Genomic DNA, 27,824 nt, shown 5'->3' on the forward strand with positions numbered 1-27,824 from the left:
GGGACTGCTGGGGGAGGGTGGGGGGGGGGGGGGGTGCATAAATCCCTAGCTGTGCCTGGTACTCGTAGAATCTGTTTTCGGGGTGTCGATTTCCTCCTGGTAAAGAGTGGTTGAACGGGTGTTAGGAAGGTGTGAATAGATCCTTGGCCAGCAATCGGGGTTTCGACTGAGCTGATGCGTCCGCTTCACAAAATTCACGCAATTATGAACTGGAAAAACACGATTGGGTGAGCAAATGCGTCATTCGCACCGTTAGACAAAAAAACAATCTCGAACAAAGAGGCACAAACACGGTACATCAGATAAGTCAGTGGAAGTAATTCGCGCTATAAGACGAAGAAACGAAAGCTAAAGACCCGTTCGCACTTGCGACGAAGTTCTGCCGCAGCGACAAAAATTGGTCGAGGCTAAACGAGAAAAACGATAGCCGGGAGACGAAATTAAGCGACGGAAGTACCGTCGCTTTCTCTCGCTTTCGTCGCAAGTGTGAACGGGGGACGCAAATATACATTTTCGTGCAGATACGCGGTACGTGTTTCGCATCACGCATCCGGTGGGGTACTCCCAAAAGAATTCTTACGCATTGAAAATTTTTTTACCGTTTAGGCGGAGTAGAAAGGTGAAAATGGTAAGGTGATGACTTCCACTTGCCACGTGGAAATATATGTCAGAACATTCATGGGTATCACAAATGACGCGCACTGATTAGCGTTGTTCGCGAGCTATGCCCATCTAGTACACCATATAGTTGAGTTGAGCAGACGACACATGGAGGAGACGACATACTGCAGTCACGTGATATCTCGCTTGTTCGCGAAATGAGCTTGAGTTCAGTATTTCACAGTATCGCAATTTAAATGTAATTTTTTGTAACAACTTTGATATTGCATAAGTTTTCTTGATATTTATTATTGCTTTACTCAAAGATATAAACGTCACTTGTATCACGTGACTTCCGGATTGTAAGCGATTCTAGACCGGAAGTAGAGACCAAAATTTTATGCCTGACACGAAGATTATGAGGAGTCCCGGAGGAGTCGCCGCGAACACGCGGAGTTGGCCGAAGGCGCAGTACCAGATTTTTCTCCAGCGTTGCGCTCCCACCCTCTTATCATGGACGCACTCCCGCCGTGGCTGTTCAAAGCGAAGCGAGACGAAGGTCGCATGCATTTTGCCTTGTCTCATGCCCAGGAAGCACCCTCACGAGCTGCAACGTTGGATCGCCCGAACCACGACCGGCTTTGCTCGAACACGCGGCCGTAAACATTCCCAAGCACGGAGCGACCTACGGCTGCGCGGTGTTTGCCACGTGTGCCGGCTTACTGTGACGATTGAATATGGCATTCTGCTAGAAGTTACCGCACCATCTTTTACGGTGTAACGAGGAGCCGGTGTACGAAAAACTTTTGATTTCGCTCGCCTGCGCACTTGCGTACTGGTGCCCCTGCGTTGTGGCACGTTGTATGTGCCACTTTGCCGTGATTACGTTTGTGGTACGTTTTTGTCTCCTTCAGTGCAGAACCACATGTGTGCGGGCGCGGGAAGACGGATCATTCTCGGCCTCACTCAGCACCTCACTGCTAGTAGGGTAGTAGTGGGCTGGTTGTCCGAGGACTGCTTAGTCCGTGCGATAGGTGCAAAACGAATGAGAGATTACGCCTGGGAGGAACCGTGGTGAGTTCTGTGCAATAAACGGTTGATTACCTAGAGTAGGACCTAAGCGGCCAAGTTAAAAAGATAAAATGATCAGTTAATTCTAAGAAAGTGCGGTGTGGTTTGTGAAATAAAATCCAAGGAGCGGATGTCGTACGTACTCTGTCATAGGCGTGAACTTTGACGGATCCGAATGCTTATACAAATGTTTTTTCCGTCTCTGTCTCTGCCATTTTTAGATGCCTACAAGACGTGCTTGCGTTAAGTGGGATCCAGACGCTAAATATAACATTTTGAATAGAACTCTGTTTTGTTGATGTTTGGCTCGAAAAAAAGGACAATTTGTACGCCCGAAAGTAACGCGAATCCGTTCCGTGACGCTCGCGAACAGAATAGAGTAATGGTAGTTCTGGTAATTTTCTTATGACATTGCTTATAGTGTACTGTACACTATATTGCTGGTGTGGCAGTGGAGATTATACTCAATTTTTTTACGGTAGAACAAATTGATTACCGTAATTACCCGATTCTAACGCGCACCTTTTTCCCAGAAAAATAGGTCGGAAAATCGCATGCGCGTTAGAATCGGATACGAAACCGAAACAACGGAAATTTCGTCTCGCCCATTGCCATCTCAGAGATGGCGCCAAATCTTTTAGCAACAATTTTTCGGACGCAGGAAGCATGGGCGCGCAGGCTTTTCTATCGGCGTTCACACAAATCGTCAAATCGTTCCATTGCGCACTTGATAACAGCAATGGCAGCAGCGGCTCTCGCGCGTTCAAAACGAGTGGTCGGCTGAAGCAGCTCAAGCGTGCGCCTCTGGAGAAGTTCGCAGGATGGGCGTGCGAGGCGTGGGCCACGATCCCATCGATCATGGTTGAACTAAAGTCCCTCGATCGGCGATGAAGGGACTTTAGGTTGAACCATGGTTGAACGCATAGAGTTAATGCTACTGTTGAACGTTCGTTATGAAGTGTGGAATGGCGAACGCGCTTGACGGCACCAAGGACGAGATGTGGTCAGCGGAGAGCGACGAAGAGGGAGATGGGTGAGATTACTTCGAGAAATAAATCGCCCGTTTATCTCGCATTCGTTTTTCTTGCTCACAAAGTTCCGTGCGCGTTACAATCGGAAGTGCAAGTTTTTTCGGTTTTTGCCAGGAAAATAGGGTGCGCGTTAGAATCGGGGGCGCGTTAGAATCGAGTAATTACGGTAATAAAGGAATGAGTTGCGGGGTATTTCATCTCACAATGTTGCGGCCAACGCCTCGTGAAAGTTGAAACCGTGTCGGTACAGTGCCTAGAATCACGACCGGCTCAAGGCTCAAGGACCGGCTTGCCTAGTACAAGGAGAAAAAACTCTTGGAGAGTTCAACAACGCCATAGGGTTAATACAACGATTTGTCTAAAGTGAGCCACGAACAAAGCGCCGCCCAGCAACATTGGGCATAACCGCTCGCTCGCGAAAGTTCGTGGGCTTCTGCTCGCGCTCGAGTCTCTTTTTCCTGTACAGTTGCTGTGCGACGTGTCCGTCTCGCGAGAGGACGGTAATTAAAAACCAGCCCACAGCGCAATGACGCGTAGGCTAAGCGAACGACAATGCCGGAAACGCTAGGCGGGACGAATAAAAGTGCGTATGAGCTTTCGCATGAAGTGGGTCATACGAATGCCAATGGGTAGTTGCTCCAGCTTTTTAAATCACTCAGGTTAAACTCAAACTTCGTTGGTGAACTCGCGCCCTTTCGATCATTCTCCAGAGCGGCGGTATTTAAGCAGCGGTTTGCTGGCTTAGCGCGCTTCGAGCTTATGCTGACGTTAACTTGGCACGTAATTTTTTAGCAATTGACTTCAGCTTGTGCACATATTTATTTGATTGATTGTTGGGTTTAACGCGCCGACGCAACGCAGGCGATGAGGTGCGCCGTAGTGGAGGGCTCCGGATTAATTTTGACCACCTGGGGATCTAACGTGCGCCGAAATTTCGAACACACGGGCGTTTTTGCTTTTCGCCCCCATCAGAAAAGAGGCCGGGAATCGAACCCACACCTCGTGTTCAGTAGCATAGCCACTGACCACCGCGGTGTGGGTTCACGACATATTTCGTCGCCGCCTCTGTTAGTGATAGCCTAACGCCCTGCTCGTATCGTATTGTGTAAGAGCTGACAAGCGTATGTTGTGTTCAGTTTTATGCTGCATCGTCTGTTGACCTTTTCTTTTGTTTTCAGTTACAATGACGACCCACATTGTGGTGGCGACTGTTCTGGTTTTTGTGGGATGTTGTACCAACGTCATCTTCCTCGAGCTGTTGGTGAAGTAAGCGTTTCCAGTTATTGGTCACTATTTTCTCCTCTCTAACCTCTAGTGTGATGCAGTACGTGCAGTCGTTGAACGGGCGAACAGAGCTCAGGCAGGGTCAGAACAAAATCAACTTTAAAATGCAGATTTACAACGTTACTTATTTGGTTGTGGCATATGCGTTTGGAAAAGCGCCCATCATTAAAGTACTTATTAGGGGCAGCTGCAACCACACACACACAGATGCACGCAAGTACATTTCCAACCACAGCTAGCCTTCGCTTTCCATTTATTAAAGCGTGAATTTTACTAAAAGATCTAGAGCAAGAAAAAAACCACTCCAAGAGCAACAAACTGAAGATTAGAGCTGCTGTATGCTTGGAAAACGATCGTGACACAGCACAGAGCCCAGCAAAAGTTATCATGGGCACATAATTGGGCAAAGGTCAGACACGAACAAATCACATTCGAGGGTAATTTACGGCACTTGATATACAAAATTCCATCATCATAATTCCTCTTAGAAACATCAGCACCACTGATAGCATTCCAATATAACAACAAAATTAAAAACTGAAGGAATGTAAGCACTTCTTATGAGTTAAGAATGAGAAAGCATCAACGTCCAATTGAACGCCACTGAGTGTGCAATCGAACACCACAAGACGCTCTGTTTCACACACAGCTTAGTGTGCCATGTGCAAAAATCCAAGTAGTCTAACCAAGTCTAACCGCTTTTCCACGTGGCTTTGTGCATTCCTGCGTGGCACTTTTCTTCTTGTTTTATTTTATAGTACTTGCTAGGAAACACACCGCAACTTTGTATTGTTTTCTGAAGCACACGCTGTAGAATGTGTCGCGGTCAGTGGTGGTTTGGGAGCCACAACAGGCACCAGACAATACTGACACAGGCTTTATCACTGAACAAGCCATTTTAAGCTTTCACGTTAAAAAAAGTGGTAAGTTTCACCAAATCAAGGCAGAGGCCAGCTTTTATGGTGTCACAAAAACAAGCACAAAGGCAGACACATTCCCAAGGTGAACTATCGTTTAGTGTGTTCAGAAAGCCCACACACAATGGGAGGTAGCTAAACTTTCAGTCAGTGCTGCATCCCGTTTCCCATACATGACCAGTGCTGACGTCACTAGAGAACCTAGCAAAACAGACATGCTCAGATGCGGAGAGCCTGAAACAAGAAAATAAGCTTGAAAGGGACCTGCAATGAAATGGATACCCAAAGCATTTTATCTGCAAAGAAGCAAGCTTGGTGATGACCATGAATCCGCATTGATAGCAGGGGATCAGAACATCAACAAAGATTTCGCCAAAGCACGCTAAAATACCGTACGTCCTGCACGTCAGTGGAGCCCTGGCACTCATTGTGCACATGCCCTCTAATGAGCTTTGTTTCGAGCTTATCACTGTAGACAATCGCACGACGTTCGAAATTCATTTGCCCTCTCAAGCATTGGCTGGGGTTAGCGAAGTTTCTTCCAAGCGAGCTTCTCTCCTCCCTCACTCCGAATTTCGAGCTGTTGACTACAGAATTCCAGATGCCAAGTGCAGTTCTGTGTACATAGGCGAAATGGGCAATCTAGGAGACTGACATGGCTCCAAAATCATGCCACTAGGAGCCACACAAAAACAAATGCGACTGCAGAGCATTTTCAGAAGACAAGACACATGGTGGACTGGGATGAGACCAAATTTTTCTCCACCGACCCCATCAATCTTCCCGATTGCTGCTTGAGTCTCTAATCATTCAGACAATGCCCGTAGCACTTTACTGAATGAATGGCAATCTGCACAACAGCTATGCAATGTCACTGTGCTACATGGTAACTGATATGTAAGAGCGTTCTCCACGGCACTGCTTATAATGAACAGAGTACCCATGGGGCACCAAAACGTGAAAACTTTATATTTCACTTGGTCAGTCCTGTTTTCGTTGCTAATGTGACAGAAACTGCTGGCCTGCATGGCAGCCACAATAAACTGGGCCGCACCCATCCATGTGTGCGAGGTTCAAGAGAGTTCCCCACGAGTTTTGTGGGCCTGGTGCTTCTCGCAGTTTTTTGAACAAGAAATTTGACAAGAGTTGATTTTCATTGCAAACTGAACGAAACTGGAACTCTACTGTCTGCAGCTACCAGGCATCTGCCGTTATCATTCTCATCGCTGCGTAGGTTGCATAGGCGAAATTGAATGACAGTATCATGAACCGGCGGATATCACGGCAGTCAGCCAAACCATAAGGCACACACGCCAAGTGATGCGCTTATTGTGGCTACGCAGATGCGGCCAGTCGCCACGAGGCGCAGCTTGTACTGAAAGCCACGCACTCCGTTGTTCGTATGTCGCTGTATCTTGATTGTACAAGCATGTAAGTACTAGTGCTCTAGAATGATATTCCAGGGGCTCTGGTGGCGAGTGTTGCCACGTTTACTTCACTATGCTGCAGTGCACTGGGTTTGAGATGGGAATGTAGCTGCACTTTTAGAGCTCGTTCTAGGAGACCATCGCCACCTTACTGCATTGAAACTTTGCATCACAGTGCGGTGTGCCTTGCCTGGTTTCAGAGAGCATCCAGGATGCACCAACCTCATCACCTTCGCACAGTTCCTCTTCATCTCTGTGGAAGGGTTCATATTTGCAACCAACTTTGGCAAGAGGCGCCCCGTGGTTCCACTCAAGTGAGTTTGGGGCCTCTTGCTTTGGGAGTTTACTCGCACTTCGAGCTGTGCGTACGTTGCAAGGGCAACGCACTTGTGCTGACCCTTTGATCTCCAAAACTTTATTGTTTTGCTGAAGCATGTGAGAAGTTCTTTATGATCTAAAATTTATGATCTTCACATTTGTGATGATTCCGACATCACAAATATGAAGTCAGAAAAAAAATTTTGGTTCATTAGGACGGACACTAGGGCATACTGGGCACTGGGAAACACTGGGCTCTTGAACAAGAGAGCTACCTTGATCACCATGATTTGTGGTTCAAGTGGAGACAATAACGTAAAGTTTGTATTGCTGTCATTTGTAATAAGAACAAAATTGCACAATTTCGGTTACCTTTCATCACCTTATTGGGCCACCCGGGCTCGATGCGAGTTGACACGCATAAACGAGACTTCTTTTTTTAGCGCACGGAAGTACGTGCTGCCCTCTCTTCTTTTATTTTTGAAGATCCAGGATCCTTTCGATAGACAGTGTAAATGTAAAAAAAACCACAAAGTGTGAGAGACAAACAATATTGAGTGGTTGCTCACTGGGCATCAAAGGGTTAACTGCGCAGCAATACATCAGTAACAAAATTAACAAAATAGACTTCTTTTTCATTGATGGTCACTGCTGATGATGGATTTGTGATGGAAAAAGAAAGTGGAAAGCTTTCGCAGACTGTTTGTGGCGTCCAAGCAACTTATAAGCACACAATGTAGTACATCCGGGAAAAATAGTGTGAATGACTTGTTTTTGCTCAAGTCAAGAGCATTGCTAGGTTACTGTTGCGCACGTACTGTGGGATTCTGTTTGAAAATGTTTGCGTGAAGCCATGAGCAGCGCTCTGTCAAAGGGGGAATGTTTAGAAGCACGTGGGTTGACACGCCAAAATTCTGTACGTGCAACATTGTAGCCAGGAACTCAATACTAGTGTGTCTTATTTTGTTGTTGCTTCTTGCCCCTTTTTCAGGCACTACGTCACCTTAGTAGTGATGTTCTTCATGGTCAGCATCTCCAACAACCAAGCCCTGTCCTATGACATATCCATGCCTTTGCATATGATCTTCAAGTCTGTGAGTAGTGTCTTGCACCTCAATTTGCTCAGGCAGTGTTTGCGCTTATGGTGAAACCCTGCTGCTGTAAAGCTGTCGTGGGTGGCTCTTGCTTGTTGAGTCAGTAAATAAAGTTCAATAAGCTTTGGTGTTTGGAATGGGCACTCAAAATACATAGTTCCTTGTCACTCTTGCCACCAGGGTTTAATGAGCTGTAAAATTAGTTCCAAGTGGTGCATAAAAAAAACGATTCTCTTATTGCACTCACAAGGGTTCGTAGTACTGGAAAATATAAAGATTAGAGTTTTATGACTAACAATGTCTTGTCTACTGTTCCTCCAAAAATGGCTGATTATCTCTAATTATCTCAGGAACTAATTGACTGATTTAAGAAATAATGGCATATTTGAAATCAATGGGAGAAAAGCAGCAAGACTGACGAGTTTCTCAGAGTTTGTTTGAAAATTAAAAGCATTTTGTATAAGACCGATGTCCCCCTTTAAAGGCCCAGAAATCTCACAAAAGCTCTTTAAATACGTGCGCATCCAATCATTAATTGCATAGAATGGCATAAAAATTGTCAGTTTCGCTTTCCATTGCTTCAATCCTGAAGGGTACTTACCACAGAACTGCACCATTACCCACGCATTTTGTGTGGATCTCAAAACACTGCGGAGGGTGGTGGAGGCATTGTTTTTAATGCCCTGCCGCTAATGCTGAGCAGCTGAGCTGTTTGAAGGCGGATAGGTCTACCGTGACAGTGGATATTTGATGACCGTCTTCAATAAATGTCCTAATGGGGACTCCTATTGCAATTTCAGCCTGTATTATCAGCTCCTTTCCCGTATGTGGAGCTTTGGGGGGAGGGGGGCAAGAGTGCTTTTCTGGTGAGCTGTTACACCTGTAGCTCTGGCTATGTGCCTCAGTTCGGGAACACTGCCAGCGCCTTGCTGCCACTCACTGAGCCGTGTGTGTGAATGACGTCACGAGTTTCTGCCAAACGTCGGAGACATTCGGCTAGGTCACCTTCTTTTCCTTGCCACATGGTGACGTCATGCCGATGTCCATTTGCTGTGTGCCACTCCTGTGCTGTTCGTTTGGCATAATAGATAACATCAAATAAAGTATGTTCCATGCACTGCATGCTGTTCATACTTCAACCAGAGTATCCTGTTGAGTAAAGCAAGTGAACTGGGTAATAAAATCAACCCCCAAAATTATTGTCATACCACATTTACATTGGGTTTGTTGTGGCCCTCGCAAAGCTAAAACAGACAATGCGCATGACGCTGTGAAGAATGAGGGTAGGGAGCAGCGCAGCATATGGGACGAAGCGGAGACAAGACAAGCACAAGCGCTTATGTTTGTCTCATCTCCACTTTGTTCCGTTTGTGCTGCCCCCTACCCTCAAGGTTATGTACCAACCGGCTCAAGCTTCAACTCTTCTGCAAAAGATGTTGCATCGTAGACCTAGCGTCCACGTAGTTACTTAATCTGACCCCTCTTTGTAAAGCAACATGACAAGTTGCACATAATTGAGAAACAGGCAACGAAGGAGAATATATTTGAAGCAGGAATAAAGCACCAGTTACCATTCGGCCGAAGAGCCATAAAAAGTGTAACTTCTCATGAACGTGAAATAAGCTGTAAAATCTCAAAATAGTATCTTGATCATGTCATTAGCAGAGCGGGTCGTCCCCTGTTCTATGAACAGCTGTGTAATCTACTTCTTTAACTGCGCGCAACTATTTATTAATTCATGCACACTGTGATGTCTTAAAATATTAACGTATATTTCATTTCTATTCTAGACGTAACGTTATTGCTGTAATAGTTACCTACTTATTGCTTATTAAATGTTTCTCACCATTTCAGTGTGTTCTTCGACACCAATTGGATCACACAATCATATACGTCCGCCCCTGCCCCCCCCCCCCCCCCTTTTATTCTGTGCTCTTTTTCGTATCCAGAGCACAGGGGCCGTTGTGAATTTAAAAAAAGAAAATTCTTAGTGAACTTAATAAAGACCACGTCAATCACCTTCAGAGATGATTGCTAAGGGTGTAGTACAGGAATAAAATTGGAAGGGGTGAGCTGTTTTGCTTGCTTCATGAGGGACACGGCAGTATGTACTAAAATTTTTTCTCCGTGTTGAAAACATGGCAAATCTCATGTTGTTCCTCATTTGCATGTTCATTATTAAAGCAAAACGAGCTTCATTGCTGTGAATTTTTCGTAATTTTTTCTTCTCGTTTGGTTGCAGGGCTCGCTGATTGCGAGCATGGCACTAGGCATCCTTTTACTCAAAAAGAGGTTGGTCAGTTTCTGCATTTGAGATACATAAAGTAACACCTCGTTACAAGAGACACTCAAGGGACCCTATAAATGTGTCTCTTGCAACCAAGGTCCCTTGTATGCACTGTTGCTAACATGGCAAACATACAAAAACTAACCCAACAGTCTCAATTAAAATGTCTCTTATAACCAAGTGTCTCTTGTAACAGTGTCTCTTGTAACAAGGTTTTGCTGTATTACTAGGTATTTCTGTGGACATTTGTAATTTTGAGTTTAGCATGAAAGCTTGTCTCGAACACTCGAGTCACTCGAGACCACTTTTATTGAAGCAGTTCTTGTGCAGCACCAGTACCAAGCATGCTCAGATTAATACAAAGTTGGCACAAATAAATGTCAAAGCAAAGCTTTGTGCTAAGCTTAGAGGAGCCAGGGCACCTATTTCATGGCTGCAAAAAGTAGATTGCTACATGTGCTAAAGTATACTGTATGCTACGCATAGGTATAAGCAGGGTTCTCGATTAGGGGGCCGAAGTCTTATTGCAGCCCCCCCCTTCCCCCCGGCGACTTCCGACATCTTCCCACTAAAGACCTCATGGTCAGAAGTGTAAAGACAAGGAATGGTTAAAGAATTTTCTTTCAATAAGATGAAATTGCAACACGTACAAAATAAATTTGAGCAGAAGTTTCTACTTTCATGTGTAACATCGGCAAGGGGAGCAAGTCCCAGCGCGGATGCAACATTAATTTCACAATAGCATCAATTTCCCGGCTTGGTGGGTTAAAGCAACAAGGTTCCCGTGCACACCATTTAAACGCTAGCTTTCTAAATGTGTAAGAATTTAACCTTAATATTGTCCATTCAGAAACTCTTTTTACGCGGCTGTTTTGCTCGGTGCTACGACATTATTTAGGAGCAAAAGTAGAAAGAGGACAAATTTAAAAATAGATACAAAAATGAAAATTATGTGACAATGTGTTTCTCACTACAGCTAGCCTGCTTTTGGTCCCCACCTTTACGGGACTGAAAGTATACAGCTTTTGGAAGGTAACATGAGGGTTATTATCGTAAAAACACATGCGTAGTCATAACCCTACGGGACAGGTTCCCATTTGTCCCATACTTAATTTGTCCCATACTTAAAGTATGGGACAAATTTTGCGCCCCCGCTGAAATGATTAGGGAAGGCGGCCACGCCCCCCTAACCCCCCTGTGTGCAGTGGCGGCCCCAAGGGGGGGGGCGAAGGGGGCGGTCGCCCCCTCCCTAAGAGGTCCTCAGTTTCTTATTTTTAGTTTTTTTAAGCATTCCACTTGCGCGAAGTTAAATCCCAGTGGGTTGCACCGCATACGCGCACACGCCTCCGTGGTTATCACCACCTCCGCAGAATTGGCGCAAGGAGGGGAGTGATTCTTAATTCGCCTGCCCCTCCCCCCCCCCCCCCCCCCCCCCTCAAAAAAAAAAATCGCCCCCCCCAAAACCGATCTCTGGGACCGCTACTGCCTGTGTGCACGCCTATGATGCTACATATGCTACAATTCTTTCAGAAAAACATCTGGAACAAGCATTCTCTTAACTTCATGTATTTATTTATAATACCTTACAGGCTCAAAGAGAGCAAACTTCAAATAGTAACAGGGCGGTGATCAACAACAAAAATACACAGAAAGTAATACACAGTGATAACTGAAATAGAAGTGACAAAGCAGGCATAGCAGCTTCCATTTTGTTGCTGTCAGCGTTTGTTCTGCAAGCTTTCAAGGAAATGAGACAGTGCAGGCCATGCTAAGTTACTTAGCATTCAAGCCAGATCAGCTGATGAAAAACTAAATTAACTGAATTTGCGGCCAGCACCTTCCCTTCAGCTTGTTTACTGTCGTGTGTGGCTCAAGTGGACCAGGATGTTAGGCATTTATATGTCAAGATATTACAAAGGTTCATGGTAATTCTCTTGTGATCTTAATTGATCGATTTTTTGTGCAGTCCACATGTAGTTAATGTAGTTAATACCTCATTATTGTGTACTATCACCCTCAACTTTGTAAGCAAGGTTTTGTATCCCTCCAGCTCATTTAAGAACTGAACAGAATAAGTATGCCTGTGGAGAGGCTCGCCTCATACCTCTCAACTTCTCTTTCCTTTTTTTTATGTATAGTACATGCACCCAAATACTATATGTATGACCTAGATACATGTTCTTTCACTTACTCCAGGTACACCTTATCGAAGTACCTCGCAGTGTTCATGATCACGGTGGGAATCCTTGTCTGCACCGTAGCGTCAGTGCAGAACTCGGTGAGTGCCTGGAAAGGGGCTGCAGAAACCTGGCATGCTTTCATGTTGCGTGGAGTTATTTATTTATTTTTTGTTCTTGCTGTTTTATTTCTGCCGATTCAGCAGAGCTGGGTGCCGTGATATGAGTTGCGTAGTTCTCCCCAGATTGCACAAGCTACTTCGTTGAAATGGTCTAACCAGCAGCAGTGCCGAAATGCTTGTAGATGAGACGGTCCTTGTTCGGTTGCACTCAGCAGAATGTGCCAGTGAAGGGCAGCTTTACACTGATTGGTGCTCTTCCTCTCGAGGCTAATGGGGCAGCACAATAGTTTTGTGAGCTGTCAACCAGTCTACGCCAGTGGGGGGCGATGTTTGTCCTCGGCAGCTGTAGTACTGTGACCCTGGGGGGCGTCCGTACGTGAGGGCTGTCTAGAGCAGCTCTTTGATGGCAGAGCACAGACATCCGATAAAGGCTGCATGTGCATTACCACCACTCTGAGGATGTTGTAGAATGTGTGTAGAATGTGTAGAATAGAATAGAATAGTGTGCAGAATATGTCGGGTGTGGGGAATGGCATTCAGGAGGGTGAATGGTCGAGACATGCAATGGGACGAATGGAGCCCCGTACACGGCAGAGGAATGGCAGTTCTGGCACGTAATTACCTCTGCAAGCCACAACTGAAGGGGGAAAGTGGAGAGGTGCAGCTGTTGCTCACTTGGCCGGAACGATTTGTAATGCCCCAATTCAAGGGGTGCGCTGCCGACGGAATGGGCATCTGCATCATTGAATCAACGGGAATGAGAAATATTGGGTGCTTGGTTGAAACAGTTTTAGAGAAGCAGCTCTTGGTGTGGCTTTTTGAAAATTCTAGACAATTGCAAATACCAAAAACACTTAGTCTTGTGATTGCTTGTCAATCTTCCCCAAGTGGAAACAAAGAAAAAAAAAATTCATTTCAATGTAAAGTGTCAAGAATGACTTCTGGGATGTTCATTCACTATGATTTAGCTAGGTACTCAACTTTCGTGACTTGAACCCACCGCGGTGGCCCAGTGGCTGAGGTGTTGTGCTCTTGAGCCCTAAGGCACAGACTTGATCCCGGCCGTGGTGGCTGGTTTTTGGATGGCCGTAAAAAGCAGAAACACCCGTGTGTACGAGATTTCAGCGCACATTCTAGATCTCCAGGTGGTCAAAATTTATCCAGAGACCTGCGCGCCCCATAACCCAGCATGCGAAACCCCACAATTAATCAGTCAATCAAATCTAACTTTCTTGACTTCAGTCTCATTCATTGTTATTTATGGGTAGTCACAGGAACTGCAATTTTCAGACCACAGCTTTAAGACTGCATTTGCCAAACTGGGCTTCTGAAAATGGCTGTAAATCGTGTTCCACGTTGAACAAGTGACATCATTTGTGTCCACTAGGATAACACTGTAATGCTGTGAAGCTTCTTTCTTCTAATAAATAACCTTGAAGAATGCAAAACCACCATCTAAAATCGTAATTTTGTGTTTTGTAACCCTTTAGGGATGATCGTGGTTACTTGGGCATCACAGCCATTTCTAAATTTCTCTGTTGCTTTCTGCTGCACTTTCGAATGATGCAAAAATGTCTAGTAATGGTTTTGTTGTTCTTAATGCTCCAATAATTAATTTTCTTTTTTTCCCCCCTTTCCATATCTTCTTGCAGGGAAAGGGAGGCAGTGCTGCAAAGTTGGAGAAAGGCAGTAGCTTCTCCACCAAGGCTTTTGGTAAGAATTCCTCCTGGCAATCTTTCAATGTGATCACATAGAATTGCATCTGAATGTGATGTCACGCAGATGTGGCGGTAAGTGCATCGGTATTGCTATGTCCTGCGCATTGTCAGAAAAGAGGGGGGATTGCATCGCGACAGGTTTTTCTGCTTGAATTTTTCACGGTGCGCTGATGAACGGTGATGATTTACAATGAGCCAAGGCATAGTAAAGTCACAATAAAGTGTTTGCTGACGACAAGTGTATGAGGGCTGATGGTAATGTTGGAGTTACATGCACTCGACTAGCTCACTTTCTGCTTGTAGTGCACCGAGTGCTTAAATAGACACGCTTTTGTTTATGGATTCACATAAAAAGTTGCTGCATGAAGTAACGACATAAGCTAGTCGGCCAATTAATGCCAAAGGACAGGCGTGCCTTGCTCCTTGCTGTCAAGACAGCTGTTGCCAGTTGCCAAGTGCAGTTCAGGCAGCCTGATAGCATGCGCTGAACTGGGGGCTGCACTGGGCGTAAAACCCAGTACCCCTCCCCTCCACAGAGCTAAACAGAAGGACTTGCACTGAGCCAGAGAGTCATTCCGTATGCACCACATTAAAGGGCCCGTAGTGTTGGCCACAAGCAGGGATACCAAATATCTAGCTGCCCTTGGGCAGCGACATTGGTGGTGTATGCTCAAACATTTTAGATGCCTGTACTTGCTACTGGTAATATTCCTGTGTTCCCAGTAGTTGCTTGCTCTCAGTGAAAGCTCAGAAGAAAGAACATAAGCTGTAGCCCTCATTTATGAACACTGTAAACTATGCGACCCAGTGCACCCCATCCTGTGTTATTCACACCCACTGTGTAGGCCAAGTAACACGTCCACAAGCAACGAGAGTGTGAACCTGAACACACAAAAACAACTTTGTGTGTTTGTGACCTAACGCAAACAAAAGGAAACGGCTGGCTAGGCTGCTATGGCAACTGCCGCACAGATGTGGGGAGCGTAAACGGGCATGTGATGGAGTACAAACGGCAGCAACGGCTTCTTTCTCTTTGCTCCTGCGTGGTTGCTGTAACAACCGCCAAAATTGCTCACTCCGCGCTTCAGCAATGCCAATGCACAACTTGCTCAGTGCTCTTTGGGTCCCCTTGTTGGTGATCCGGTGGCGCTCGCATTGTGAAATTGCAACAAATGTCAACTACTTACTCTGGAAAAGATTGGCTGCCATTTCCTTTTAATTTTTTTCTATACAATCCAATTGTGTAAGCATCAGGATTGAAGAAAAGAAAGTTTAGAAAATGCAGGGTACCGCTCGCTAGAAATGATTTGTCACCTCTCGCATGGGAGTGCTTCCTACTTCTAGGGGTGAAGCCCTCCCCTCCCAACTCCCCCACAGGGCCTCCGGCCTTCCCTTTTTGAATAAAAGATTTAACAACAACAATCCCTTAGGAGCTGGGGCTGTCAGCGTCCCCTGTCATCAATCATCGTAGTATCACATAGTCACAGTACTAAACCCTGGGACACTTGTTTTCCAACTCCTAGCACTAGAATGCTTTGTGCTTCAAAGACACGAGGCTTTTGCAGCAAGGCTGTACATCTCTTCTCTCCAATGTTTTCCTCTCCATGGGAAAAACTGCCAAGGTGCCAAGAATACACTTATACACTGCATGCTTCACCCCTCCTTAGATTTCATGTTAGTGGAGATGGCTCGGGATTTTTTTCCATTTTATTTGCCAGTGTTATACTAGCACTGAGCTCTTGACCTACGACTATACAAAAAAAAAATTGAAACATTTACCGACCGATTCTAACGCGCCCCTGATTGTAACGTGCAGGTAAGTTTTATTAGGAAAATTCGAAAAGGTTATTTGACACCAATTCTACCGTGCAGGTGTAAATACACCCCATGCATGGCATGAGACAATTTATTCGAGGCACGCTACCGTGGCAGCAGAAATCCCGCGTGCTTCATAAACTTGCTTATCCATCTCCTGCTGACACCAAAACTTGTGCCGCAAACATTACAAGTGTTTAGGTCTGCTTTGTTTTTGTCAGTTGTGCACTCATCTCTCCAGAATGCCCAGTGGGCATGATGCAGTTCAGTTCGCCTTGCTGTCGACGAGTAAAATTACCTTGTGAGTGATGGACACTTCATAGTGGTACCTCTTTGGAGCTGTAACGACTGAATCTAGGCGCTAATTGCAGCTGCAGAAATATGTACTACAACTGGCTAAGGCATGCCTGCCCCCTGAGGAATGGCTGCACCAAAATTTGCTTGCGTGACGTTGACGGATGGTTTTGGATTGGAGTTAAGTTTGATTTCTGGAGGACTTTGACTTCATGGTGATGCTGATGGTTGCTTTGATGCCGATTTCAGTTTTGAGCCCGATCATAACGTGCAACAAAATTTAGAGGCTACTTTTAGCGAAAAATGGTGCACATCAGAATCGTCCAAATACAGTACTTGCAGAAATCATTTGTCTGGCTACATTATCAACACCAATTTCAATTCAAAGGAAAACACCGATGTCAACTACAATATGTACAGGTCCGCGCAGAAGTAAACGGAGCACGGGAGCGGTGGCTGAACTGCATCGCTACGCCGCGTAAAGGCGCCTACGGGAACCATGGAGCGCCGGTCAGAGAGTGTGTTTGCACTGCCCCCGCCGCCCCATCTGATATTAATCGCCGCTCTGCTGGCGTGTCATGCTCGGCGAGACTGTCTTGAAAAGGCAGCGCTGGGATATAGAGGGGCGCTGGTTGCATTGCCGCTGGCAAGCATCAGCGGCGACCGAATCCGCTGCTCATGAGCTGGACGAAGCTGCGCGCGCCCGGAAACGTGCCTTGTTGCGTGCTGTAAAGGGCAGTGTAAAATTATAGCCTGCTGCGGTTTGGCATAGCATGTCATTGCGATATAAATAATTGTAAGCCGGCAACAAAATTGCCACGTACAATATAGAAAGCACATTCACCGACATTTCCGTTGTTCGAAAAAAAAATCTCGCTTACAAGATTTCTTCTTTAATGTTGTGGCTTTGTCCCAAGTTATTGCTGCCGGTCAGTCTAGGTCTGTTCTGAAGAAAGGGAAATAAAAAATGTCCATACGGTGGAAATTCTGTATTAGAGAAAACCATAAAGAATAAGTAAAATCTTTGCCTGCTATTACAGCGGGCCTCATACGGTGCATATTTTGTTGTCGCATTAAAACCGACGTTGTTATTTTTAATGAGCACCTTATATTAGTTAAGAAAGTGTTGCAGATTTAAATTAAACTCCGCATTGAATTGAAAAATGGCTGCAGTGCATGACCTTAATGTTCTGCAAAAAAGCGCCGTCAAGGCCTCAAAATGACCGATGGCGCGTATAGTCGTCATGACCAATGGCGACCATACTCTTAATCGGTTAATATGGTACAAAATCTTATGACAGCTATCCTCGTCAACGGGAGCGAAAGGGTTAATGCGACAAAATATGCGCCCAATGGGGCACGCTGTAATAGCAGGCAACGATTGTACCTATTCTTTTATGGTGTTCTCTAATACAGAATTTCCACTGCATGAAAATTTTTTATTTCCCTTTCTTCAGAACAGACCTGGACTGACCGGCAGCAATAACTTCAGACAAAAACAACATTAAAGAAGAAATCTCGTAAGCGAGATTTTTTTTTTCGAACAACGAAAATGTCTGTGAATGTTCTTTCTATATCGTATGCGGCAATTTTGTTGCTGGCTTGCAATTAATTATATCGCAATGACATGCTATGCCAAACCGCAGCGGCCCACAATTTTATACCGCCCTTTACAGCGCGCAACAATCCCCTTCCCTGGACTGGGTTGTATGAGGGTGAACTCCCCGTTGAGTTCAACAATATCCCCAGGCTTTTTCTCTTCCCTCCTTTGTTAATAAATCACCACCACCCCACAAAGCACGTTTGCGGGCGCGCGCAGCTTCGTCCAGCTCATGAGCTGCGGATTCGGTCGCCACTGATGCGTGCGAGTGCCAATGCAACCAGCGCCCCTCTATAGCCCAGTGCTGCCTTTTGAAGACCGTCTCGCCGAGCATGACACACCAGCAGAGCGGCGATTAAACATATCAGGTAGGGCGGCGGGGGCAGTGCGAACACACTCTCTGACCGGCGCTCCATGGTTCCCGTAGGCGCCTTTACGCGGTGCAGCGATGCAGTTCGGCCACCGCTCCCATGCTCCGTTTACTTCTGCGCGGACCTGTACATGCTGTAATGATGACGTAACTTTTTCTGCAAAATAATATGTTCCCTCCCTCATTCCGTTCTTGTTGTATACATGAATAGACCAGAAATGCTGCTTTGGAAGTTGTACAATATGACGTTTTAAGTGCAAAGCACTTTACGGGGTCGCCTTGTCGTCGTATCCACTCACTGGACCCAAGTAGAGCCCACGGCATGCTGTCGTAGTGGCGTCCCACAGAGGCTCGAACACGAAGTGGTTTATATAGTCATAACCGTTCGAAACTCATGAACTACTGGCGCTTGTTATACATCTCCCCGTTGTTTAGTGCAAAGAAAACTGCAGGTACATTTGAGGCAAAATATACGTGATCAACCGGCAACGCCCACGTTAATTTAGTTAAGAACGCTCGTTTGGGTTGGTTTTTACGATACTAAGCGAAGGAAAGTGGCAGTGCAAGGAAAAAAATGGCGAGTTCCAAACTGCGCAGTAAGGCGCGGGTAGCCCCGGCTCTTGCAGGAGGATAAGCAACCGCAAAAAGAACAGAACTCCCACTGGTGCGGTTTCAGGCAGGGGGTGCGAAAGCACTGCGAAGGCGGGAAATTTGAAATGCGTTGGACAAACCTCCGTTCCATTCATCAAGAGAGGAGTGCGAGAGAGTGACGAAGAGCGTGGTGGGTGGTAGCAGTGAGCGGATAATGGCGCTGCAGCCCATTATGGCAAATCACTGCTCTGCACTTCCGACAGCTTTCCCATTGAGTGGAGCGGCTCTAATTTTTATCGTCATCAACACTTTCTTCTTTCCAGGCATAGGGCTGCTGACGTTTGCCTTGCTGCTGTCAGCCCGCATGGGCATTTACCAGGAGACCCTGTACGCCCGTTACGGCAAGCACCCCCGCGAATCTCTCTTCTATGCCGTGAGTCCTTTATACATCCCGGGCCATTGCTAAGCCACCGAAAATCGCAAACTAGTAAGGTTATACTACGAAATATAATTTTTAGGGTTTTAGAACGGGCATTTTAGCTACCACATGGAAGTCGTATTGTCTTTGCAGTAAAACTAGAAATTAAGGGAACTATTGTTTTCAATGCGCGATTTTAGCATCGTCCATATGTGTGGGGAAACATCCTGTCGCTTTGATTCACTCCGCATTTATTGTTTTGTGTGTTGAGCAATTGCAGGCAAAATGAACGGGTGAAATTTGTTATGTATTGCTCTGTTTTGCTGATCTTTCAAGTTTTCAAGAGCATTTCTATGATCTGTGAAGCCTGTTTGAAATGCATATTTTCCTGCGGTGGCATGCATATATTGAAGCACCCTATGAAACCTTGTCTCTTGGTATCCATCAAACAAGCCTACAAGGCACTCTCTGGGTATAATTTGTTGCACGCTAACGTGCTTCTTCAAATGTTTGTTCTCTTCTTCTATGGGATCTGCGACAGTGTACGGTCAGGGACGGATGCATTGAAGCTACATTCTGACCTTGACCTCTTTAAGGCCACATTGTGAACTTGCATTTACCTTGATGTATGAAGCGCTGAGTTGCATTTTCATTAAGAAAAAACAAAAACAAAACTAAGTTCTTAGATACCCAGCTACAGGTTAAGAAGAGCCACAGAAGTTCCAGCAGATGTTTCTCAATGCCCAAAGTAGTTTCTCCAAAGAGTGGCGCTCGAAAGGCCCCAGTGAGGTAGTGTGGGCACCATGTTGCCGCCGTATCACCAATAGTCTCACAGCTGTGAGGCCTTGCTTTCCATTGGCTGCTATGGGCAATGTGTCAATAGTGTACTGGACAAAGCCCCTGCACATTGATCGAGAGAAACAATTGCTTCTTCATAGTGTTCAGAAGGAGCCATTGCCAAATTGGCAGCACTGAAATAAAGAATCGACGTTTCCATTTGCTGCACCACTGGACTAGCTGGTACGGCTCTTCCTTCTCAGTACAAGGAGTGCTTTTCATGGACATAATATTGAGGCCCGCCTGTTCGTGCAGTCGTTGGTGTTAAAGGGGTCCTGAAGACAAAGCACAACTTGGTTCGATTTAAAACTCAGCTTCGTTCCAGTCGCGAAGGATGTCTTTTTGAGACAACAAAAAACACAAGAAATATTGAAAAACTATCAAAATTTCAAGCTGCAGTGATGCGTTGTGGGCAAAAGTGACGTAATATGAGCCAGTGCTGAAAACACAGTTATCGTGTGTCAACTGCACGTTAGCATTCAAGTGAATACAGTCAAATGGAAATAAAAGCCCCACTAGTGGTACAATCGCCCGTTCATGTTTCTTGACGTCATAGAGGAATCGCTGGAAAGTACTAACTGCTGAACCACCACCACTTCCTTTCCTTAATAACTCCATTATTTGTTTGAAGTTGGCGATGAAATTGGTGTCATTGTTATCGGGACAAAACAGCGTTTAATAAACCTAAGTTGTGTTTTGTCTTCATGGCCCCCTTTAGTTTGCTCCAAGTTAGTTGCCCAATTCCTGACTGCATAAAACGATGTTCACCCTTCTGTCAACTTCTTCCCCACAGCATGCCCTGCCATTGCCCGGGTTTCTGCTTCTCGTTCCTGACATCTATTCGCACGCCGTTTTGTTCAACTCTTCAGGTGCGTGAAGTTGTGTGGCTGTCTGATAAAGCTACAATGAATGTGTTCTCAGTCTGGGTGACTTTTGTTCCCGCCCTGTATGGCCTGCAGTCGTGTGAGAGATCATTTTCAGCCTTTTTCTAGTACACTCTAAAAATAGTAATTACCCAAAGTGATCAAGTTTTTGTTTTTTTAATCCTGCAAGATCTTGTTTCATGAGGCGTCATATAGTTGGCAACAAATTTACTCTGGGCACAAATATATGAATATATCAGTGCACCAATTTTGTCATTTCATTTCTGGAAACAATAATTGATACGACTTGTGCACAATAAGAAAGAGTGGCCACGTCAGTTTATCAACCTAGCCAAGCTGTGACCTTATTTTCCTTCCATTTACAAAAATCTTAAATGTACAGGCTTTTTTTGTTTGCATTTTTTTTTTTGCATTTGTTGTGTGTATGTGCATTGTGTTTTAAAAGGGGGGACCTAGCTATTGTAAGGTCCAACAGTGTGATTATCTGCCCTGTAAAATGTACTTGGGAATGCTTCTCAAGGAATTTGGTGCACTTCTGCATGTGCCTACATACATACCTGTGTGCATAGTGAGGAGTGTTTTGTAGTTCCCCGGAGGTTGTTTTTCATTTAGTTTTTGTAGGCTCGTTTTATATGTGATTCGTCTACAACTTCCCCCTGTGCCAAAGGCCTTTGAAGGAGCCATGAAGACAAAATACAAGTTTGGCTCATAAAAAGAATGCTTTGTCCTTTTTTTTTTTTTTTTTTGCAAGCGTCAAACAAGTAATCTATTGTAAAGTTCGGAAAGATTGCCCACCTAATCTACAGAGGTGTCAAGTGAAAAAAAATACGTGATGGGCGAACTTTGTAGAAAGGGCAAATAAGTGACCATATCGACACATGAATAGATGATTTGCCTTTATTTTGTTCACTCATCGTCGCTAAGCCATCGAATGATGCACTGCTATCAGAGTCGAACACTAGCTGCAGCGCTTCGTCCGCCATGCCCTCCCCAGGTTCGGGTCTTCTTGCCAGTTCAGTGCTCGCAGAGTCCAGGCACTGGTTGAACTTGCCTTCTTCAGAACCCTCAAGGCTTGTCGAGATGCCACACCGCCTAAACAATGCCAAGACGGTATCTTCGGACGGAGACTACCATACCCCGGACGCATGCTGATGATGATGATGGTGGTGGTGGTGGTGGTGGTGGTGGTGGTGGTGGTGGTGGTGGTGGTGGTGGTGGGTTGGCAGCTGCCCCTTTGTAGCATGGGGAGAGTAAATTCCCAGTATATTCCCTGGGCGTGATAGCCGCAATAGTTTTGTTTGTCGTCACCCGTTCGCACTCTAACGAGCGCGTCTTCGCCACTCCTCCAGTCGACGCTTTATAGTGCCGACTGGATTTAGTGTGTTGTTACTGGTACCCACCCCATTGGCGCTCCACTCACATCTGTAATGTCGTTTGTGCCAGGCGTGCCCTATGGGGGGACACTTAATGAAACCTAGTGCCTCTTCCATGGTGGCACCACTGCCGTGGTGGGGGTGTAGCTGTTTGTTCATCCAAACAATGTGTGCTGCGTCTTCCTCGCCAACATATCACACACAGCACCGCCCCCTCACCGTCCCACTTCTGCCTCCACATCCAGGTCCTTAGTACAGTTGAACCTCGTTATAAGAGACACTGATGTAAGAGACAAATGGGTATAAGAGACACTATTCACCCACATGGTTGGCTGCCCTATCTCTCCCATTAAATCGACCTCTTTTATAACAGACATCAGATGTAGAAGATTGGTTATAAGGGACAAGTCATCCTTGAAGTTTAATCAATAATCTCGCTTGTAACAGACATTTTAACTTCAGACGCAGTACCACCAGTCACTAATTGCAGTTGCTTCCATCCTGGAAGCACAGGTGGACGACAGACACCTGCAGTCGCTATTTATTATAACTTCAGCAAACACAAAGTGGTTCAGTCAGCTATGAAATGACAATGAGAAGCCCTGCCAATGAAAATGCAACTTACAGAAGTGGTTGAAGCTTACTGCCGTCCATTGAATGGAGCGCGATCGCACATGCAGGCTCTCCCACTCGCGTAGCTCCCAATCAAGAAGCACTGCAGATGTTGAGTCCTGCAAGCGTAATGAATAGCCTGAGCACACAGCGGAAGAAGCTGTGCGCTCTGGCTATTCATCAGGCTTGTGAACTCAACATCTACGATTCACCTTCCACAAACAAGGAAAGGAAAAAAAGCTTGCAGAATCGGTTGTAAAATACAGTGTAAATACAGTCATGAAGCAAACAAGATTCGGAACTGTTTCATAAATTCTGGGGGCCAAACATAAATTAGAATGGATCTTTTGCAACATGCTGTAGCGTTCTTTTGAGCTTATTTTAGTCATACGGTGCCCACATTGAACTATGGGTTGATCAGTTGGTAAAAACATGGCACCCTGCTTATAAGAGACATCTTATATAAGAGACAGAAACTGCTCCCCGGTACGTGTCTCTTATAAAGGGGTTCAACTGTACCCCAGCCTGCGCCTCGAACAGCATCACACTTCGTGGCAAGAGCTTGCAAGGGTGGTTTGCTGGTTCTTTCTCCCTCCCTCTGGTACCTGGATGTCAGCTGTGCACCTATCTCCCTACTCTTTGTTTTTCGATTCTTCCCCTCCACAATCCCTTCCTCCTCGTCTCGCCAGTCAAGCTGGACAGGTTGTGTCTCTTTTGTTCAAAATCAAGACATTGGCGGTGTTCACGGCTGCGGTACATTTTCACAGAGGGAGCTCCAACTGGGCTTTCAAAGCTGTACAAGCTAACGCGATATTAGGGGGTGGACAATCTTTGGGGTCTTCTCGAATGTCGCGAGGTGTCTTTTCGGGGTCTTTGGGGTCTTTTCGAACGTCCAAGCACCTTCGCGCTGTGAACCCAAACTGGGGTCCCTGTTTATATGTCGCTCGTGGCCAGCACTCAACAGTGGTGGCTCAGCCCCAGCGCTACCACCCTTGGAAATTGTCCGTCGGCGACAGCAGGCGATCGTACATGCTGGCGCAACACTACAAGTAAATTGAATATTACACCCCTATTCAGGGTGGACAATGTTTCGTGGAGGGCATTCTCTCAGAACCTTACGGTAGGTATCGAGGTACACAGATGAAACAGTGACGACTCCCTTGCCACTTCATGCCTGGTCTATGTGGCATCACAGGGTCAGGTGTATGTTTTTTGCAAGTGTAGTGGTGCCTTCTGTTTGATCATACCACTTCAGTGGTAACGTACAATTAGCCAATGTTCCTTCTAATATGTCACTGCTGTCATGTGGCGTAAAATTTGAAAGGTTTTTTTAAGCTTTCTTGCATTTTTTCAGTTAAAAAAATGGCTTTCTTGGTTGAAATAAAATTGAGTGTGTTACCAAAGGCTATTTCTTTTAGATTAAATGAGGTTGTACTTTGTCTTCATGGCCCCAGCTAAGGCCGGTGATCTGCAAGCTCTTGAAGTGGTCATAGGTTCACAGCCAGTGCATTTGGCCCCGCTTTCTAGTGGTTTTAACATTTCACGCTTATTTTACAGCCCCCTTAGCACTGCCTTTCCTGGAAGCCATTCCAAGGGCCTGGGTGTACCTACTCATCAATGTCATCACACAGTATCCTTTCTCTTTTTTTCTTGTTTGAAATCATTGCACTAAACTCACAATCTCTCATCAGCGTGGGATTGACAAAAGTCACCGTACGGTCAGCAGGGATGCTGCAGGGCATTGTCAAACTGTTTCGCACATTCAATGTATCCCTTGTGGGCTCACATTCCCACCACACAGTCACCCGCGCTCAGCAAACAAGCCGTGCGACCGCCAACTGTGGTGGTTTCATTATACACAGAGACGAAGGCAGCAAGAGACTGTGTTAAACGGACAGACAACCGATTTTTGTCGAGTATATATTCTCTATCCCAAATGAAAGGGCATCCCTTAAACCACCTTAACGCGAAATGGTTTTGCTGATAACGCCCTAAAACTTTTTAAATCGAAATTTTTAGATCTACGAGTCGTATGTGTCATCCCAAAAATAATGCTGGCAACCATGACACACAGTAGCGTGGCAGCATACTTTTGTCTGTATGCAAGATGAAAAGCGCTATTTAAAAACTTGTCCCCAGCTAAAAAAAGTGTGAATTGCAGGCTTTCTGATTCCTTTATGTGTATTTTTAATCACTAGTCTATTTTGCACGAAGGCACCATCTTTTGGGAAGAACGATAGGTAGAGTGCTGGCTTTATGTTGTGGAGGTCAGCAAAGTTCGATTCTACGCAGGCGCGTCCCCCTTTTTTTTTTAAGCTGCCGTTGGCATTTTGGGAAACTGAAAACGAATATTTTAGCGGAAGAAACGCCCCTGACTCAGGCAGAATCGCCAAAGCTCCTTCACTGGGTCTGGTTACTGAATGCTGCCATTGATTCTGGGCATGGAGGTTCAGTTAGCCACCCTGAGAGCAACCCAGCAGCATGTCTTCAAAATTTTCAAGAGAATGTTTAAAAATACGTATGCAATTTAAACTTATACAAATACTTGAGTTAAAAAGGTTTTTCAATAAGTGAATTGTCACAAACTCGAGCGTACGACGACTAAAAGTATCGTATAATTTTTTCATTTTATTGTACAGCGCCTAATTCTTCTTGCAGTAGTTCGATTAATTCAGTTCGGTTCCATTCGCCCCGAGACAATATGGAAGTTTCTCGAACGAAGAGGCGGTAACACGATCTCACGCCTGCTGGCCGGCCAGAAAAGAACAAAAATAAAACCTCCGCCGCTCCGGTTTCGTCGAAGCTTCCAGTACTTTCGAGGAGGTGCGCGTGGCCTTGCCAGGGCTTAAGAGCGTCGATGATTCTAGAAGGGAGAAGAGGGAAGTTATTCACTGACGGCGGCGGGCGCGTTGTGTTTTGTGCTCTCCCTCTCCCCGCCGGCGCGCCTATAAAAAGAGAAGCCGCGCCTAAACAAACCAGCTACGTTTGGACGTCGTGATTGACAACGGTACCTGCCCGTTTGTACATCACACCATCGGTGACCCGCGCCCTGGAGGACTCCAACGTGCTCCCGGGCCTCGAATCACCGTGATCGTCTCGGACGGCCTGGCCTACAGCGAAGCCACGCTTCCCAGGTAGCCGACTCGCCTCCGACAGCGGTGCATCGTCCGGCCCGGTCGGTGAATATGCTGGGACTCTGTCTCTCATAAGCATCGAACTGTTCATTTTCTTTTAGTTAACTGCTCCGATTCGTAATATTCATTTGTTAACGCGCCTGTTTGTATCATTTTGTCGAATTGGACATTTTCTTGTATTTGAATTCCATCTAAGTTGCCTGTAATTATCGATCTGTTACCTCGTGCTTGTGTTGTCTCTTGCCTGTTTAAATATAAGTCCTTGTGCTGTTTTCCGTTCAAGGCTCTTGCTCATTCTTGCCGCTCTGGTCGGCGAAAGCCGCACATCAGACGGCCACCCCCTTTGTCACCTGTGCCCTGTGGATTCGGTGGGGTTTGTTGGCTCTCATGAGTCGACTCCCCATATCTTCCGACAGTGCACCCTAATTTAAGGAAGCGGGTGACAATTTGCCGTGGACGCCAGAAATTGTCACCCGCTTCCTTAAATTAGGGTGCACTGTCGGAAGATATGGGGAGTCGACTCATGAGAGCCAACAAACCCCACCGAATCCACAGGGCACAGGTGACAAAGGGGGTGGCCGTCTGATGTGCGGCTTTCGCCGACCAGAGCGGCAAGAATGAGCAAGAGCCTTGAACGGAAAACAGCACAAGGACTTATATTTAAACAGGCAAGAGACAACACAAGCACGAGGTAACAGATCGATAATTACAGGCAACTTAGATGGAATTCAAATACAAGAAAATGTCCAATTCGACAAAATGATACAAACAGGCGCGTTAACAAATGAATATTACGAATCGGAGCAGTTAACTAAAAGAAAATGAACAGTTCGATGCTTATGAGAGACAGAGTCCCAGCATATTCACCGACCGGGCCGGACGATGCACCGCTGTCGGAGGCGAGTCGGCTACCTGGGAAGCGTGGCTTCGCTGTAGGCCAGGCCGTCCGAGACGATCACGGTGATTCGAGGCCCGGGAGCACGTTGGAGTCCTCCAGGGCGCGGGTCACCGATGGTGTGATGTACAAACGGGCAGGTGCCGTTGTCAATCACGACGTCCAAACGTAGCTGGTTTGTTTAGGCGCGGCTTCTCTTTTTATAGGCGCGCCGGTGGGGAGAGGGAGAGCACAAAACACAACGCGCCCGCCGCCGTCAGTGAATAACTTCCCTCTTCTCCCTTCTAGAATCATCGACGCTCTTAAGCCCTGGCAAGGCCACGCGCACCTCCTCGAAAGTACTGGAAGCTTCGACGAAACCGGAGCGGCGGAGGTTTTATTTTTGTTCTTTTCTGGCCGGCCAGCCGGCGTGAGATCGTGTTACCGCCTCTTCGTTCGAGAAACTTCCATATTGTCTCGGGGCGAATGGAACCGAACTGAATTAATCGAACTACTGCAAGAAGAATTAGGCGCTGTACAATAAAATGAAAAAATTATACGATACTTTTAGTCGTCGTACGCTCGAGTTTGTGACATGAATAAACATTTCAGCAGTTTCAGCAGCTGCGAGGTTTGGAGGTCGCGTGACCGGGACACACATTGTAGTGTCAAGTTTCTACACTACGAACTGCCACCCTTCGGATTTCAGAAAGTTTGGGGCCAAATTAAAATTATTTCCACCAATTTGTTCATAAATTGCTTGCGGTTAGTGGGCTATGTGAAACGCTGGCTTTCATCCGAGTTAGAAAACATAAACGCGACAAAAATTGGTGGTCCATCCCTTTAACATCACGGGCAGCTTTTATGGCATGCACAATCAAAATAATGCGTACAGACTATTCATATTCCAAACAATAGTGTAGAAATGCCACAATCTGTTACCGTTAACATGGCACTATCTCTGTGTAGCACATTG

General features: G+C 45.9%; 1 protein-coding gene across 2 annotated transcripts in view; it reads left to right on the forward strand.

Moving 5' to 3' along the window:
- The first annotated feature begins 2,656 nt into the window (after positions 1-2,656).
- The window catches only part of Efr (ER GDP-fucose transporter), a 31,757-nt gene continuing 6,589 nt past the window's right edge, over positions 2,657-27,824 (forward strand). Inside the window, exons 1-10 of one of the 2 annotated variants that reach the window (XM_077685363.1) lie at positions 2,657-2,704; positions 3,881-3,968; positions 6,531-6,644; positions 7,640-7,742; positions 9,985-10,034; positions 12,226-12,307; positions 13,981-14,041; positions 19,040-19,149; positions 20,765-20,840; positions 24,398-24,470. In XM_077685363.1, the coding sequence (XP_077541489.1) occupies positions 2,701-2,704; positions 3,881-3,968; positions 6,531-6,644; positions 7,640-7,742; positions 9,985-10,034; positions 12,226-12,307; positions 13,981-14,041; positions 19,040-19,149; positions 20,765-20,840; positions 24,398-24,470 (761 nt within the window). In that variant the 5' untranslated portion in view covers positions 2,657-2,700. Of the gene's footprint in view, positions 2,705-3,090; positions 3,286-3,880; positions 3,969-6,530; positions 6,645-7,639; positions 7,743-9,984; positions 10,035-12,225; positions 12,308-13,980; positions 14,042-19,039; positions 19,150-20,764; positions 20,841-24,397; positions 24,471-27,824 lie in introns of those variants that run through there. The other variant, XM_077685362.1, reaches the window with a different exon arrangement.

The sequence above is a fragment of the Haemaphysalis longicornis genome, unplaced genomic scaffold, assembly GCF_048455015.1.
Source record: "Haemaphysalis longicornis isolate Haplotype H1 unplaced genomic scaffold, Haemaphysalis longicornis Haplotype H1 scaffold_9, whole genome shotgun sequence".
NCBI classification, from domain to species: domain Eukaryota; kingdom Metazoa; phylum Arthropoda; class Arachnida; order Ixodida; family Ixodidae; genus Haemaphysalis; species Haemaphysalis longicornis.